General features: G+C 34.7%; 1 protein-coding gene across 1 annotated transcript in view; it reads right to left on the bottom strand.

The window, feature by feature from the left end:
- Positions 1–18023, bottom strand: part of SCYL2 (SCY1 like pseudokinase 2) — a 71658-nt gene that overhangs the window by 19116 nt on the left and 34519 nt on the right. The window contains exons 5-12 of the mRNA XM_049626150.1: positions 16057–16206; positions 14278–14499; positions 13422–13538; positions 12722–12847; positions 11748–11924; positions 9636–9758; positions 4213–4326; positions 421–553 (exon numbers count right to left, since the gene is read on the bottom strand). Coding sequence (XP_049482107.1) covers positions 421–553; positions 4213–4326; positions 9636–9758; positions 11748–11924; positions 12722–12847; positions 13422–13538; positions 14278–14499; positions 16057–16206 — 1162 coding nt within the window. The remainder of the gene's footprint in view (positions 1–420; positions 554–4212; positions 4327–9635; positions 9759–11747; positions 11925–12721; positions 12848–13421; positions 13539–14277; positions 14500–16056; positions 16207–18023) is intronic.

Genomic DNA, 18023 nt, shown 5'->3' with positions numbered 1-18023 from the left:
CCGTACTGTAAAACAGAAATAACAGTAGCTATCTCATTGGAATTTGGAGAGGACAAGAGATAATGCAAAGAAAATACTCAACACAGTGCCTTTTACAAATTGGGTACCAAATATATCAAATTTTACTATTAAGACTGGTATCAGCATGTCATGTAGCTTTGTTTGCCTCTCTTATTTGGCATCATTTTATAGAGAAAACTACTTGCTATCATGGTATTTGTGAAGCTAGGATTCCCAAATGTTTAATTTGCTAAAATTAACACAAAGAAAAGTTATATCATGGTATTTATCCCATCATTCTTCAATTACTGAATGCTATATACTTGAAAAAAGGATACAAAGGTTTTATAATTTGGAAAATTCATTTGCGTGACTATAAAACAATAAAGTAGCATCAAATAACATTAAGTTTTCAGCTACCTAAAATTCCCATGAGGACTGCGGGTTCCTTGGATGGAATCTGTTGTAAGAAGGGCAGGATATCATCAAGAACAAACCACTTATCCAAGTATTCCAAAATCTTTCCTAAGCACACTAATGAATTTACACGAACCTATTAAGAGAGGTAAATTGCATTAGTCACTTAAAGTCTTGCAATCTAGAACAAAATGTTTAAGTATAAATTTAATCTTCAAGTAGATATGTTAAAATCTCAAGAATAAAAGTAGGTTTAAAAGCTCTCATCCTTTATTATCATAGGAAATCCATGTATTTACTAACTCCCCTAGACTTGTTTCAGGAAGAATTTATGATTGCTTTACCAGGACACTAGTTAGCTGAAGGTAAGGAATGACTTCAATTTTGTATCCTTTTAAATGAAGTGATTAGGATTTGAGAAGCTTTACTATATATGTGTTTATTAATATTTTTGGGGGGACATCTGAATTATAAAAAGGACTACATTCTCCTACCAAGTGATCAAGTTTACTAGGCTTCCAGTACTTTTCTCTAACTCAGGTTTAATTCATTCTTAAATATTTCAACAACATGTGAAAATTATCTATACTTTACCCTACCTAAAGTTTTCTATTTCTAAATATATCTTTAATACAGACATTAAAACCTAATACTTAGGAACTCTTTCACCAAAATTCTATCTATATTTGCTTGACTATTTTGATAAATATTTCACACCCTATTTTTTTGGCTTGAATTTATTAAGATAATTACTTCAAGGAGAAAAAAAGAGACAAACCGGAAAAAAAAAAAGACAAAAACAAAAACTGGAGGTTGCTAGAAGAGAGATGGGTAGGGAATTGAGTGAAATAAAGGGGATTAAAAATATACTTATTTGATGAGCACTGAGTAATGTACAGAATTGTTGAATCATTATATTGTACACCTGAAACTAATATAACACTGGATATTAATTACATTTCAATTTTTTTAAAAAGAATAAAATCAATAAAATTCCAGTTAAAAAAACTAAGAAAAACAAAATAATTTAGTTGGTTAAAAAAACACCATATTTCTACAAGAAAGAAAGAAAAAAATCTGAAAAATAACATACAATTGTTTTCTGAAATTCAAAAATAAGGAATATTACAAATTCAAAAAAAGATAGCTAAAGTCTTAATTTGCTCTTAGAATCAGTATTATAAAAGGAATTGCCGTGTGTGTGTGTGTGTGTGTGTGTGTGTGTGTGTGTATAAAGAGAACCTAGAAGTACTAGTTTACTTTTATTTTTATTTTTAATATAAAATATTAGTCATGTAAGTCATGAAGAAATAGAGCTCTTATTTTACCTACCTCTGTGTAGAATTTATTTTTTCTTTATTTAAACAGTATTAAACCACAATTCTAATTCATGACTCACATTTTAGGAACTTCCCAGTTAGAATCTTTCAACCTTATGTCCATGAATGCAATTCAGGAATTCACATTTGCCCCTCTGAAGGCAGGAGCACCATACATGGTATATAAAATGCAAATCCATTCCAGAGTTACTGCTCTAAATGCATTCATTATAATTCTTTGTAAACATGCCTTTGAGGGCTCAGTTGCCATCTTAAAATGAGATATAAACATCCCCAGGCATTAATACAGATCATTTAAGTACCTATGCTTCCCACCTCATACATACTTGGAACTGAACTAGAACATGCACTTTGACAAAATGTATGCTAAAATAAATGTATGCTACCATAAAATAAAAGTGTGACTTAAATGATTTTTCTTTTTCCTTTTTTAAGCTTTTTAAATTTTACTTTAATCTGTATACTCAATATGGGGCTCGAATTTACAACTCCAAGATCAAGAGTCGCATCCATACTCTACCAACTGAGCCAGCGAGGTACTCCCAGATTTTTAAAAGGCATTTTGAAAATAAAATTTTAGGGGCACCTGGGTGGCTAAGTCGGTTAAGCGTCCGACTTCGGCTCAGGTCATGATCTAGCAGTCAGTGAGTTCGGATCCTGCATTGGGCTCTGTGCTAACAGCTCAGAGCCTGGAGCCTGCTTCAGATTCTGTGTCTCCTTCTCTCTGCTCCTCTCCTACTCATGCTCTGTCTCTATCTCTCAAAGATGAATAAATGTTAAAATAAATAAATAAATAAATAAATCAAAAGGAAAAAAGAGAAAAAAAAGAAAATGGAATTTTAAGCTGTATATTACTTCACCTATTTTGAAAATTCAATCAAAAAAATTAGAAAATTTCAGAGAAAAGAACTGGATTTCAAGTCTTTTTAATACTGATGAAGAAAAACACTCAGGGGGGTATAGTAACTTGCCCAGTGGCACAGGAAGGTTAGTAGCAGAGTCAGAATAAGAAAGAACTCAGGTTTCTTGACCTCATTTCATACTTGTTCATTTTGGTAAACAATGATACTTTTTCCTATTTTTGTATTGTTTTCTATCTCAGAGCCGTTAGAACCAAAAAAAAACATAAAATAAAATGGATTAGGTAAATCATGTCATTTTAATAAGGTAAAATCATGTCATTTAAATTGCTTTTCCCTATCATTCCATTAAGCTACAAATGCTTATATTTATTTAAATTCACATTTCACCTAATAAAGATGAATGAGATCTCTGAAGAACTATATTTACAAAATGCAAATTTAATAACCATTATCAAACAACAATATAAAGAACTGATCAGATGAATGAAGAACATTTCTCCCTCTTTTCTAAAGCTGCCATTTGAAGAGAATATTCAATGTTACTTCTTAAAGAATTATTTGTGGGATAAATTCTTATGATCTACTGTTAGAGAAAAGGTTGAGAATACATATGCCTCTCAATATGAGATAATGAGAACTGTTATTTATTCTACTTCCTTGACCAACAACTATAAGTGTTAAAAATTCTGTATTCAAAGGAATCAACTGCCTTTGGCATAGATTTTTGAGTACAACTATTTCCCGCCACTTGTATTCTTGTTAATGTATTGTTTTATTGTACCCTTATTTTTTTTAAAGTAGGTAAGTGGTGGATATAAAAATATAGAGACAGATTACTAAAAAAAAGGCAGTTTACAAAAGGAAGCTATTCAGAATGATCATAGGCTTATACACCAAATTAAACTCTCATGATTATTTCAAAACTACCAACAAAATAAATTGTGAATTAAAGCAGAAAAGTATTAAGAAAGAAAAATTACTCAGATTTTCTAGTGAAGCACTCAAAGTTAGGGGACAGGAGCAAGGTCAGGGGTGCAATAGTGCAAAATTATATATCAGGGAAAACTAAAGCTATTGCTCACTTTTTTTTTTTTTTATTGCTCACTTCTATATAGGTTACCTATAGCCAAGATGAAATATATGAACAAATTACAAAAGGGTTATTTAGGGGCACCTGGGTGGCTCAGGCAGTTGAGCATCCGACTCTTGGTTTTAGCTCCGGTCATGATCTCATCGTTCCTGAGTTTGAGCCCCACATCAGGCTTCATGCTGACGGTGCAGAGCCTGCTTGAAATTCTTCTTCTCTCCCCTCTCTCTCTACCCTTACCCCCATGCAAATGCGCATGCTCTCTCTCTCAAAATAAATAAGATAAACTTAAAAAAAGATAAATGAAGTTTGTTAAAGTTAATACACTGACAGTGCGGAGGCTGCTTGGGACTCTCTCTCTCTTTGCCCCTCCCCTGCTCACTATATCTCCCTTTCTCAAAATAAATAAATAAACATTTTTTTAAAAGGGTTATTTAATAATAAGAAAATGATTTAAAACAATGAGAAGTAAAAGAAAAGCAAAAATTAATATGCAATTACTTACAGCAAGGGAAGATGTCTGTAGACATGCATTTTTAATTCTTGGTATCAAAGCATTTTTCATGGATGGGTAGTCTATAAGATTTGCAAAGGTTGGAATGATGTTTAAACAGAGTTCCTATTAAGAAAATACACTGATTCAATCTTAGAGAAAGACTCTCTTCATCCTTTCTCCCACATATTAAAAACATTTTGTATTTACATAGCTAATTTGTCACATAGTTTGAAATAAACTTTTATTTATGTTTTATCATTTGCTCCTTTCAACAACTAGTTGAAAGAAGAGTTGTCACTAATTTTCAATTTTACAGATGAGAAAACAGACTCAAAAGATCTTATTCAAGGGGCGCGTGGGTGGTTCAGTCGGTTCAGAGTCCAGCTCTTGGTTTCAGCTCAGGTCATGATCTCATGGTTTGTGAGTTTGAGCCCAGCATCGGGCTCTGCTGCTGACAGCGCAGAGCCTGTTTCGGATTCTCTCTCTCCCTCTGTCTGCCCCTCCCCTGCTTATGCTCTCTCTTTCCCTCTCTCAAAATAAATAAAACTTTTTTAAAAAATTTAAAAAGGACCTTACTCAAAACCATGCAAAGTCATATAACTAGCATATGGTAACAACAGTCCTTGGTCTTCATTCCTAATTTCTTTCCCTGATAACACAATTCATCAATTCATCATTTATTATTTAAAAATGGGAACACCTAAGTTTTACTATCTTTCACAATAAGGATTAAATACTAAGTAACATAGAATTATTCCTCTTAAATAAGGGATTTCTTAGCTTATCATAAAATAGAATACAAACATTTTCTTTAATATATTTTAAAAGATTGTTTTATAATATTGGGGAGAAATACAATAAGACACTATTATGTAACCCCAGTTTTTAAAACATGTATGCATATGTGTCTGTCTACAGACTTAGGGAAAGAGACTCAAGGATAGACACGGAAATGTTAACTATGGGCATCTCTGAGAGAGGATTTTAATTTTCTTTATATGTTTAAGCACTTCCAAATTCTAAAACTTAAGCAAGTATAACTCATAGAAACAGGAAAAAGTTATTTAAAACATTGTTAACTAATGTTGGCCACAATGTAAATGACTATAACTGGCAACTCTGAATGAGGCTAACAGAGGAAAAGGGGGACTAAATGAGACAAGGAAAAGAACAAGAAATGGCTTGAGAACTAACTGGCTCAAGAACATATATCTCAGATACCTTATAAGAGCAGAATGTTCCTTGTAGCAAAGCAAAGAAGAAGGGATTACTAAAGAAAATGGAGGCATAAATGTGTATCAGGGAAGGAGTTAGACAATATTTGGTATACTTAAAGACATTCATTTGTAGTTAGCAGACAGAAATAAATTAACTACTAACAATCTGTTATCAAAATAATGGCCAAGTATTTTATTTGCTTTACTCCCATATTTCCAAAAAGCAGCTATTAAGAGTTGCATGTTTATATCCACTCAGAATTGTAATTAATAAGTGTGACATAACTTGAGGATAAGAAGTACAAGCTACATTCAAGGATGCCCATTTTCCAAAGATGGGCAAGAATAGGCAAGAGTGAGCAGTTTGTGAGATACTGTACTCCTGTTACCAGAGGGGACCTCTGTAGGGAAGGTCAGCCTTTAATTCATGAGAGCAAGCATACATGTGCACTATGCTGTATAACCTAGCAATAGGTTACAAAGAGGCAAATCTTAAATTATGTCTAAATCATTTAGCTAAAAGTGGGGAGGAAGAGCTCTTTTCCAAGAAGGAAATACGATGAAGAACCTAGAAACAGGAGACTGAAACAAACCAAAACTCAAGGAAGTCATTAGCTCATTCTCAGGAATTTCTGCCTCTTAGTTTATACTTTATAACGGGTGGTGGGGAGAGGAGAAAAAGCATAGCTTCTAAGTTTAATTTTAAAGGTAAAAATTTTTTATTTGGTTCACATATACATTTCTATTCAAGCCTCTAAGCACCCTAATTTTTGTACATCATTTTCTACTTTCCTAAATGTATTTCTGAACCCCCTTTAGCCTCTTAAATATTTCTAATCAAACTTCACTTTAAAAATATCACTCCATAGGCACCTGGGAGGCTCAGTTGGTTAAGCATCTGACTCTTGATCTCAGCTCAGGTCATGGTCCCACGGTTGTGGAATGGAACCCCAAGTCGGGCTCCACACTGAGCCGAGATTCTCTCCCTGTGTTTATGATTCTCTCTCTCTCTCTCTCTCTCCCTCTGCCCTTCTCCCCACTTTGTGCTCTCTCTAAAAAAAAAAAAAAAAAAAATTAAAATTAAATAAAAAATATCACTCCAAAAATGAATTTCCAAAGTTACTTTCCAGCCTTCTACTTGCTTGAAACTTGAAGACTTTTGTTTCTTGGGGTGCCTGGATGGCTCAGACAGTTAAGTGTCCAATTCTTGGTCTCGGCTCAGGTCATGATCTCATGGTTTGAGAGTTCGAGCCCCACACTGGACTCTGTGCTGATAGCGTGGAGGCTTCTTGGGATCCTGTCTCCCTTGCTCTCTGCCCCTCCCCCATTCGTTCTCTATCTCTCTCTCAAAATAAATAAACATTTAAATAAAGACTTTTGTTTCTTGCTCTTATTCTAGTATTCTCCCAAAGATCCCAGATAGTCTTTTAACTTTAACACTCTTACCAAGCAATGATGATACTAATTAATTGGACTGGTGACTAAAGACATACTGAATGATCTCTTACTCGACACAACCCCAAAGGCAAGGGAATTAAAAGCAAAAATGAATTACTGGGACCTTATGAAGATTAAAAGCTTCTGCACAGCAAAGGAAACAACCAACAAAACTAAAAGGCAACCAACGGAATGGGAAAAGATATTTGCAAATGACATATCGGACAAAGGACTAGTATCCAAAATCTATAAAGACCTCACCAAACTCCACACCCGAAAAACAAATAACCCAGTGAAGAAATGGGCAGAAAACATGAATAGACACTTCTCTAAAGAAGACATCCAGATGGCCAACAGGCACATGAGAAGATGCTCGTCGCTCCTCATCAGGGAAATACAAATCAAAACCACACTCAGATATCACCTCACGCCAGTCAGAGTGGCCAAAATGAACAAAGCAGGAGACTATAGATGCTGGAGAGGATGTGGAGAAACGGGAACCCTCTTGCACTGTTGGTGGGAATGCAAACTGGTGCAGCCACTCTGGAAAACAGTGTGGAGGTTCCTCAGAAAATTAAAAATAGGGGCGCCTGGGTGGCTCAGTCGGTTAAGCGGCCGACTTCAGCTCAGGTCACGATCTTGCGGTCCGTGAGTTCGAGCCCGCGTTGGGCTCTGGGCTGATGGCTCAGAGCCTGGAGCCTGCTTCCAATTCTGTGTCTCCCTCTCTCTCTGCCCTCCCCCATTCATGCTCTGTCTCTCTCTGTCTCAAAAATAAATAAACGTTAAAAAAAAAAAAAAAAAGAAAATTAAAAATAGACCTACCCTATGACCCAGCAATAGCACTGCTAGGAATTTACCCAAGGGATACAGGAGTACTGATGCATAGTGGCACTTGTACCCCAATGTTTATAGCAGCACTCTCAACAATAGCCAAATTATGGAAAGAGCCCAAATGGCCATCACCTGATGAATGGATAAAGAAATTGTGGTTTATATACACAATGGAGTACTACGTGGCAATGAGAAAGAATGAAATATGGCCCTTCGTAGCAACGTGGATGGAACTGGAGAGTGTGATGCTAAGTGAAATAAGCCATACAGAGAAAGACAGATACCATGTGTTTTCACTCTTATGTGGATCCTGAGAAACTTAACAGAAACCCATGGGGGAGGGGAAGGAAAAAAAAAAAAAAAGAGGTTAGAGTGGGAGAGAGAGCCAAAGCATAAGAGACTCTTAAAAACTGAGAACAAACTGAGGGTTGATGGGGGGTGGGAGGGAGAGGTGGGTGGGTGATGGGTACTGAGGAGGGCACCTTTTGGGATGAGCACTGGGTGTTGTATGGAAACCAATTTGACAATAAATTTCATATATTGAAAAAAAAAAGACATACTGAATGATACAAGAAATGTGGGTTTCTAAAATTCAGCAAAGCTGCATAGGTCAATCTGATTTAAATATTAACTATTTCAATAAATACTTATTGGCTGATGTGTATTGGCCAAATGAACCCCCTTATGAAGAAAAATTAGCTTTCATATCACTCAACATTTCTCTCCTTCCTAATCTCAGTGAACATAAAACCAGGTTGGCTACACAGGGCCTGTGGGAATGTTTTAAGAAGCTATAAATCATAACTCCTTTGGAAAGGCCTAAAAAGTAAAAGTAAGTACTTCTTTTGTCCCATGTGATTTGGACAAAACCAGCATATCCTCACCTTTAAGAAGGCATGACATTATATGGAAAAAATGTAACATGAACCTCACAACTTTGAATAAGCAAAAACCTAGACAAAGACTAAAATGAGTCAAAAAAGTGACCTTATACACGTGATATTAGGTTCACATTATTTTTAAGTAATCTCCATACCCAACATGGAGCTTGAACTCACACCCCAAAATCAAGAGTCGCATTCACTACTGACTGAGCCAGCCAGGTGTCCCTGGTATTAGGTTCACATTAGAAAAAAAAGGCTTTGGTCAATAACCTTTAAAAATTAAAATTCTATTTTCTTTACTAGAATTTCTATACTGGCAAAGAAACTTTAAATATAAAACCATTTATGCAATGAGATATTCTTAACATAGGTATTTATTTTCCAAAGTAAAAAAAAAAAAAAAAAAAAAAGGAAAAAATTATACTTTTAACAGCAATCCAAAATTTTTTTGCCAGACAGTCCTATAGAACCAAAATTTTAATAGCAAAGCTAAAGAACTAAGTTTGGCAAAGTACATGATGTTTTAACATAACCTCTATGACACACAGAAATAGCTATAAATGCGTTAGGAATGGTCACACTAAATTACTGTCTGGTTTGCTATCTACTTGCTACACAAATTAACTTCAGTATAGAAAGAACACTTAGAAAAGTAAGTTATCAAGCATGAAAAAAAATTAGGAATATGGGAATACCTACTTAATGTTTTCATTAAAAAAGTCACATGTATCTTTGACATTTCATTCCTATGTTAGTTATTCATTTAGGAAGAAGATATACAATGATTCAACTGTAAGAAATCAAATCTTTCAGAATAGAACATTTTTGATAAATAAAAGCAATGAATCTTATACTTCATTAATACAGATATTTGTCAATACATTCTTTAAATTAGTTGGGAGCAGATACATTTTAGTAACAGTATATAATGCAATTCAATGGATTAATAATATAGATACCAATTGAGCTTTATATAAAAGATTTTATAATTCAAACCCAAAATGTACTTCTTTCTTTTTTTTAAAAATCAAAATAATTATTTTAAAAAAATCAAATATTATACCTGGATCTGAATGGAAGGAGCCTCTAGTGCTCTATAAACCATTGGTAAGACACTGTTCTTTATCTCATCAGGAGGAGTTTTGGTTAGTAGCAAATCCATTTTTTGTAGGAAAATTAACAAAATCTGTGTAGAAAAAAGGAACAATGTATTAAAGCCTAGAATCTTTATAAGATTTCACATATGACAAAATTTAAAGTCTCTTCAAAAAAGTAAGTTCTGTATTTTGACACTCACCATGTTGCTAGCCTGAGGGCATGGAAGACAAAAACATACAAATCAAGTTTCATAGATTTCTGGAAGCACAGTATTTAACATTTGCTCTCAGTTTAAACATTTAAGTGAAGACTAATTTCCTAACTCTCACATATCTTCGGCAATACATTACTCACCTGTAAGTACCACTATCTGGGTATCCACTGGGTTTAAAAAAAAAAAAAAGAAAGAAAGCCTGAGAACAGCAAAGTCAGATATCCCAAAGAAGTAGTTCACTTGGCTTCTAAGTTTAAGAACAGAAGAGAAGGTACAGAAATGAAAAGGTCTGTCAGGAAAAATTCTAAAAAGAGACATTTTCAATAGTCTCCAATCATGTTTTCTCACCTAGTTGCCACACATACCTAGATTATAAGGAAAACATGGCCCCTTCTATTCATGCAGACTACATGAGTGTTTCATGAGTGAACATGTGGCTCCGCCACTTTTACTCCTAACATCTTGACCATATTTGGGGAACTCTGCTTCAAAGCCTACAGTTCCCTCATCTGCCCTTTCTTAGCCATAGGAACTCTTCCTTTATCACCACAGACTTCCTTCTGTTCCCCTCCTTTTAAAGGAAGGACCACAAACAGCCTCTCATAAAACCATTAAATCACACAGCTGATGGTTTATTAATATGCTACTGCCATGGAATGGCAGAAATATGTAGTAATATTTACTATGTGTCTAGAAATTTCATTTAATCTCAACAACCCCTTTTGTTTCAGAAATGAGCAAAACTAAGGTTTTAAGAGTCTAATGACTTGCCCATGTCATCCTTCTAATAAGGATGAAGAAGACCAGATTCAAACCCAGGAGTGTGACCCTACTGCTCTTAAATCCAAGACTACCTTGGGGCGCCTGGGTGACTCAGTTGGTGAAGCATCTGACTTCGGCTCAGGTCATGATTTCACAGTTCGTGAGTTTGAGCCCTGCATCGGGATCTGTGCTGACAGCTCAGAGCCTAGAGCTGCTTCGGATTCTGTGTCTCCCCCACTCTCTGCCCTTCCCCAGCTCATGATGTCTCTCTCTCTCTCTCTCTCACAAACAATTTTTAATTTTTTTTAACATCTATTCATTTCTGAGAGACAAAGAGAGACATAGCATGAGTGGGGGAGGGGCAGAGAGAGAGGGAGACGCAGAATCTGAAACAGGCTCCAAGCTCTGAACTGTCAGTACAAAGCCCAACACGGGGCTTGAACTCACAGACTGTGAGATCATGACCTGAACTGAAGTTGGACACTTACCCACTGAGCCACCCAAGCGTCCCTAAAAAAATTTTTTTAAAAACCCAAGACTACCTTAAATCTGACAAATATTATAATAGAGTCTAACATCAGAAATTAATTACATTTTAACTTATAATACACACACACACATTATTTCCATGGTGCTGTAAGCATTTTCCTCCTCCTGGTAAAACTATTTATCAGCAATAAAATAAAGAGAAACAACTGGCATAAACTATCTACATGCTAAAGACCCTAAATAACAAAAAGAAAAACAAAAACAAATATTTAAAAGTACAGAAGAAAAAGAAATACTTCTTTTCACAAACCAATAACTTTCAATAAGTCCAATAAGAACAGTATGCCAGATCTCAATATAATTTATTTTCTGAGGTGGTAACTTACGGAGAGCTATCAACATTTACTTGCAAAGTTTAATTATAATTTTAGGAGTGGTTCACTTCAAACATATGCAAAATAGGTTCTGACTAATGGAAAAAAAAAGTCTCTTATACTTACCTCAATTTTTAAAAAGTCACACATCCATTTCTTTTGTTTTCAGTGATAGTCATCATTGACTAATATCATTAAGTAACAGCAAACAAATAGGAAAGAGTATTTACATACATACCTGGATTGGCTCCTGCTGTTTAAAAACAGGGCCAAGTTCAGGTAGAATTAATTTGACATATTCTTCTTTGGTGCATTCTTCAGCAATCAGTAGAACATTGGGCAAAACAAAAGGTACCATATCAGGGTTTACAAATTCTGAAGTCAAACAAGGCAAAATTCTCTGCACAATGACACGCTGAAAGGCAAAAATGTTTTCATAAAACTAAATTTGACTTCGGGTCTTTAGTGTTAATATTGAAGTTACAGTCTAAAATGTCCAATCCCTTTGGGGAAGATGACCATATAATTTCCCTCAGGAAACCTTCCTTCATTAAGTCTTCACTAATTTGTTTCTCCTCTTCATTACTTATGACTCATACCACACAATTTAAAAACTGTCCTGTATTATTAATTGTTGTTTCATGCATATTGACTCTATCTACACTTACTGAAAGAGCCTTGAGAGCAAGAACAATATTTGTTTCCTCTTTATTCTCCATAGCATCTAAGAAAAGGGCTAACTAAACAGTGAATAATCAAAGAGTATCGACAGATTAAACACTGGAGATATTTTTGCAGGAATCACCAGTTTTCCAACCATTGACTTCTATGGCATTCACCAACATATTTTAGACTATATTACACTCATGATTTAATAAGCCAGAGAAGGAGAGTTACAGGAACTGTAATACAGAAGTATCGCTTAATTGCTGGTGAAGCAATGATCTCCACAATGACAGCTTATGGACCTGTCTTCTGACATTTAATGTGCAAGCACTACCTTTGCATAGGTAGTATTCTTCTAATTTTTTTACCTAATTTTTTAGATGATTTTTGGACCCCGCAAAAAAGGTCCACTAAACTTTTAGCTTCAATCTGCAGCCTTCTATAGTCATTTATGCACCTAAAGCAAAAGTTCTATTTATTTCTCTGGAAGAGTTATTATAGTAAATGAAAATCCTGTCTATAATAAAAAACTGATCAACAACAAACCTTGGGCAGTTTTGGTAGAACTTTTGGCAGTCCTTTGAAAAACTGTGATTTCTGAAGATTATCTCTTTGGAATAAGGTATCAAAATACTGCAGTGTTACTGCACCAACATCATCAAAGAAGGGAATCTAAAAATAGGGAAATAAAATTATTTTGGTAAATATTAAAGTACTTCTCATACCTGAAACTGCCATAATATAGTAAAAAAAAATTTAGAAACATTTAGCAAAATACTAAAAAGCACTTAATAGTTCTAATTATAAAAATCAAAATAAGGAATAACCAAATTTCTTTTCAGGTTCAAATTTTTCAGTCGGTACCTGTGAGTTCCCTAGGCAGTAACATTTTCTTTACCTAACTAATAAATGCTGAAAGATTAAATATCTTGAAGGCATAAAGAGCACTATTAAAATCCATGCTTACATGAGTAAATTAGAAGGCCGTGAATTCTTGGCGTGTCCAGAATTTCTACACCTGTATAACTATTAGGATTCTAATTATCTGAAATCTTATTTTATATCACAGCAATTATACACATAAATTATTTAACTGTTTAAAGATTAAAAGAAGTTGCATATTTAACACATTTGAGAATACAGATGTTCTCTGGGGCCTCTGGCTAAATCTTGCTTTAGAAGCACTTAATCTACTTTTAACTCCTTGTCTCTCTTCCACCTAAGGCAGGAATTCATGTGTACTCACCTTGGTCATTTGATCTGCATCTGGTCTTACAGTCGGAGTTACATTTAACAGCAGTTTTACATGTTCACGGACTTCCTCAGGTATATTTGAAAGTGAACTAGATCCTAAACGACTCAACTATTCAGAAGAGTAATACTATTAAATATGAATATAAAATATTCAAAAAGATAATGCATTTACAGTCAACAGTCTATTTAAAAAAACTTTTTTTCCTCAAAAAAACTAAAAACAGTATGAGGACTTTAAGAAACAAAAGAGATGAACATAAGGGGAGGGAAACAAAAAGAATATAAAAACAGGGAGGGGGACAAAACAGAAGAGACTCATAAACTGAGGATTTATGGAGGGTTGTGGGAGGGGGGATGGGCTAAATGGGTAAGAGGCAGTAAGGAATCTACTCCTGAAATCACTGTTGTACTATATGCTAATTTGGATATGAGTTTAAAAAAAAAAAAATTAAAATTAAAGCAAAAACAAAAAACAAAAAAAACCTTTTTTAAGTTCATTCAAAAATATATTTTACACTGAACAAACTGCTAATTCTACTGTGGCGAGATAATTAAAACACTTATCTTCAATACCTGAAATTGTTTCTATGACAAAAACAAAATGCCCATCATTTTAGATCATATTTCAGTATTCACTCTAGTAAATAAATGCCACAATTAAAGTTGTGGTAACAAACTTTGATCCTCATTATTTATAGAATTACTTTTGTTAAGTTGATTTTATGCAAACTTAAAATATGAGACACTCGTCTCACTTTACAGAATTTTCTGGGGACATTTTAAAAAAATCAAAGAAAAATTTAATACATTTTTAATGCAAGCAAATATTTATATATAAGGCAAATTACCTGATCCAACTGCCTACTAAAACTCTTGTAAATATCTTGCTTGTTAACTTCAAATATGGGTTTCCCTTTGTTAAATACAGCATACATGACAGTTCCTAGAGAGTACATATCACTGGCTGTTTCACAGCTCACAGAAAGTATGTATTCAGGAGCCAAATATTCAGGATTTGGAAGACACAACGATGGTAGATTTGGGTCCCATTCTTTACAAGGAAACTTAGGCTATAAGAACACAGAAAAGGGATTACAAAGATTAAATATTTCAAATTAAGGCAAACCACTATCAAACAGTAGCAACCTAATTTTAAATTCATACTCAGTCATGCAAGTAAAAACACTACCACCTTCAATCCTGAAATTCCCAAATTCTCAAATCTGGAAAGGACACTAAACAAACTGAGAGATACGAATAAGAACTCTTGCAACTTTCAGATGATTGGACCTCTCTTCCAGAAGACAAATTATCACTATAAGATGCAATATGAATATGAAAAGGTAGAACCTATGTTCTATGATACATAAGCTTCAAGTTTTCTGGACTCAGATTATCATTTGAAGCCTTGTTCTTTCACTAACTAGCTGCATGATTTAGTTAACAAGTTCAAAAGGTTGTTGTAAGGTTAAACAAATGCATGGGAAAAAATGAACCTAACAAAGTGTCTGACCCAAAGTGTATATTCAACCAATACTAATTCTTTCTGCTTCCTTTAAAAGAGTTTACTTCAGGGGCGCCTGGGTGGCTCAGTCGGTTGGGCGACCGACTTCGGCTCAGGTCATGATCTCACAGTCCGTGAGTTCGAGCCCTGCATCGGGCTCTGTGCTGACAGCTCGGAGCCTGGAGCCTGTTTCAGATTCTGTGTCTCCCTTTCTCTCTGACCCTCCCCCGTTCATGCTCTCTCTATGTCTCAAAAATAAATAAACGTCAAATAAAAAAAGAAATTTAAAAGAGTTTACTTCAATTACAAATCTATCTTAGGTCAAATCAGGATCCCTTTAACAACTACATATATTAAAAACTTGAAATATTACAGTATTTCCTAAGTATAAATAGGCAGATACAATAATCACTAAGTAACAGGTGCTTTGGAACCAGAGAGACTGGGTTCAAATCCTAGCTCTACCACTTAACCACCTGCTTAAACTTAGGCAGATTATTTTATTCTATGAGCCTAACTTAGTCATCTATATTATTCCTGTATCTCACCAACTGTGGTTAAGAAAATACATAAAAAGTGTTTAGTAAAGTGCTTCAATAAACGTTAGCTATTATTATCACTGCTACTGTTGTTATCATGCTCCCTATAGAAGATTCTGTAGTCCAATAAATTAGGAAAACACTACTAGAGATTCACAATGTTTGTTAGTGTATTTGACATCCTACGGAAAAAAAAGCCTACTTAGCCCAACAGTTCTCAGATTTGTTTAACTCTAGCATCCTTTACTCAGGTAACATTACTGTGGAATTACCAAGCTGAAGAATACTCTTAGGTAAAATGAACACTAGAAATTTCTATAAAGTTAAACATTTAAACATACATTGTACCACATAGCCTATTTCTACACATTTATCAGGCATGCAAATTCTCTAGTACATTCCAGATGCATCACAAATTTCCATAGCTTTAAAAAAATTAGAAGACTAGGGCACCTGGCTGGCTCAGTCTGTGGAGCACGTGACTCTTGATCTCAGGGTTGTGAGTTCGAGCCCCATGTTGGGTGTAGAAACTGCTTACAATAAAATCTTTTAAAAAAAATTAGAAGATTTAAAACCTTCATTACCTCTTGTTCAGAAGGATTGGATGATGATACACAAAAATCAAACCCCATTATTTTCCAGGCTCCACTTTTATTCAAAATTATATTTTCAGGTGTGATATTTCCATGAACCATTTTCACACTGCTATGCAAAAATGACAATCCTTCAGAAACCTGTAAACAGGGGGAAAAAGACACTTTTACATTAAATAAAATTCCTTTCAATTACAATAATAAAATGTCTCTTAAAAATCATAATTGCTGCTTCTTCCAATAGAAGATTTTTTTTACATGCAGGTAACCATTAATTTAATCATAAATGCAAAAGAGAAGATATTCTCAGTTGCCACAACGATCAAAGCATTAGTGGGAAAACCCATTTATAAAACCAGAATACACTCTTCATTAAAGTTCCTTTCTATATCCATATAAGCAAAAGAAAAGAATTTAAAAGCACTTTGCTATCCAAATTTATCAAGTTCCTATGTTTGAAAAATGAAGGAATCTTTGGTTCCCAAGATACAGATAGTAAGTATCAAGGGACACCTTTGTCAATTTTATTCTAATTCTTAATATTTTTACATACTTACACTTCATATTGAAGTTCAGTTTTTCTGAAAAGTATTGTGCTTAGTTTTCAAATATTAATTGATGCTCACTCATTCTCAGGCTGGATTAGTATCAGGCAATTTTTATATCTGTACCTGAGACTACTATGGAATCTGTTAACCAAAAATGAAGACTGGATTTCTGTTTCCAGGAGTAGATTTTGGCAAACTAAAGCTCCCTGACTTCCAAGACACCATTCCCCCAGGTTTTTCCCCAACTCCACTGGCTGCTGCTTTTCAGTCTGTTTACACTGCTGGTTCCTCCTCAGTACCCCAACCTCCTGGACTCAATGTTTGGACATCTGAAGTTTCCATGTAATCTTTCACAGTTTTCTCATACCTTTCAATACCATCTATATGTTGACTGTTCCCAAATTCTCTCCAGCCTGGCCCTCTTTTCTAAAGTCCAGACTTGATTATCTGACTGCCTTCTCGATTTCTTTTCCTGGAATGTTTTACAAGCATCTCAATCTTAGAAGAATCTGAAACTGAGCTTCCCCTACAATTCAGTTCTCTCCTCTTGTAGTCTTTTCCCTGTATCAGTTAATGGCCACTTCATTTTTCCATTTTCAAAAACTTTTGAGTTATCCTGCACTACTCTATTTTTCTTATACAGTAAAGCCATCTGCAAAGCACAATACCTTTACTACTAAAATACATTTAGAATCTGATCCTGTCTTACCACTTTCCCTACTCTAGACCATCATGATCTCTGGCCTGTATTACTATAACAGTCACCTACTTCACCTCTTTGTTTCTGTTCTTACTCTTCTACATACTTTAATTCTCAATAAGTAGCTACCATGCCAAGTCACTTTCCTACTCAAAGACTTCCAAAGACCTTTCCTTTCTCTCTGAGTAAAATTCAAAGTATTTCTCTGGCTCTCAGGGATAACAGGACTTAACCGCTCATTAACTCCATGACCTTGTCTCCTACTACTCATCTTCTTATTTACTCGTCTCCACCACTCCAGGTATTTCGCTATCCCTTGAACATGGCATGCATGATTCTGTCTCAGGGACTCTGCACTTGCTGTTCTTTCTGCCCAGACCATTCTTTCCCTACATATCTATATGGTTTGCTTCTTTGCTTTTTTCAGGTCTTTACTCAAATGTCACCTTTTCAGTTATAGATTTCCTGACTACCTCCATCCAAAAGTGCAACCTTTCCCTCCACATCCAAACCATCCTCTTCCCTCTTTACCTTTTTTCTCCATGTGCACTTATCATAATCTAATATATTTACTTATTTTATTGTCTCTCTTCCCCGTGAGAATGTAAGTTCTGAAAAGCAGGAATTTGTGTCTGTTTTTTTACTGCCATACTTTCAGCATCCAGAACTGTGCCAGACATACAGCTATCCAATAAATATTGCTTAATGAT

Source organism: Panthera uncia, chromosome B4 (genome assembly GCF_023721935.1).
Source record: "Panthera uncia isolate 11264 chromosome B4, Puncia_PCG_1.0, whole genome shotgun sequence".
NCBI lineage: Eukaryota > Metazoa > Chordata > Mammalia > Carnivora > Felidae > Panthera > Panthera uncia.
This window is presented reverse-complemented; position numbering and strand designations above follow the sequence as displayed.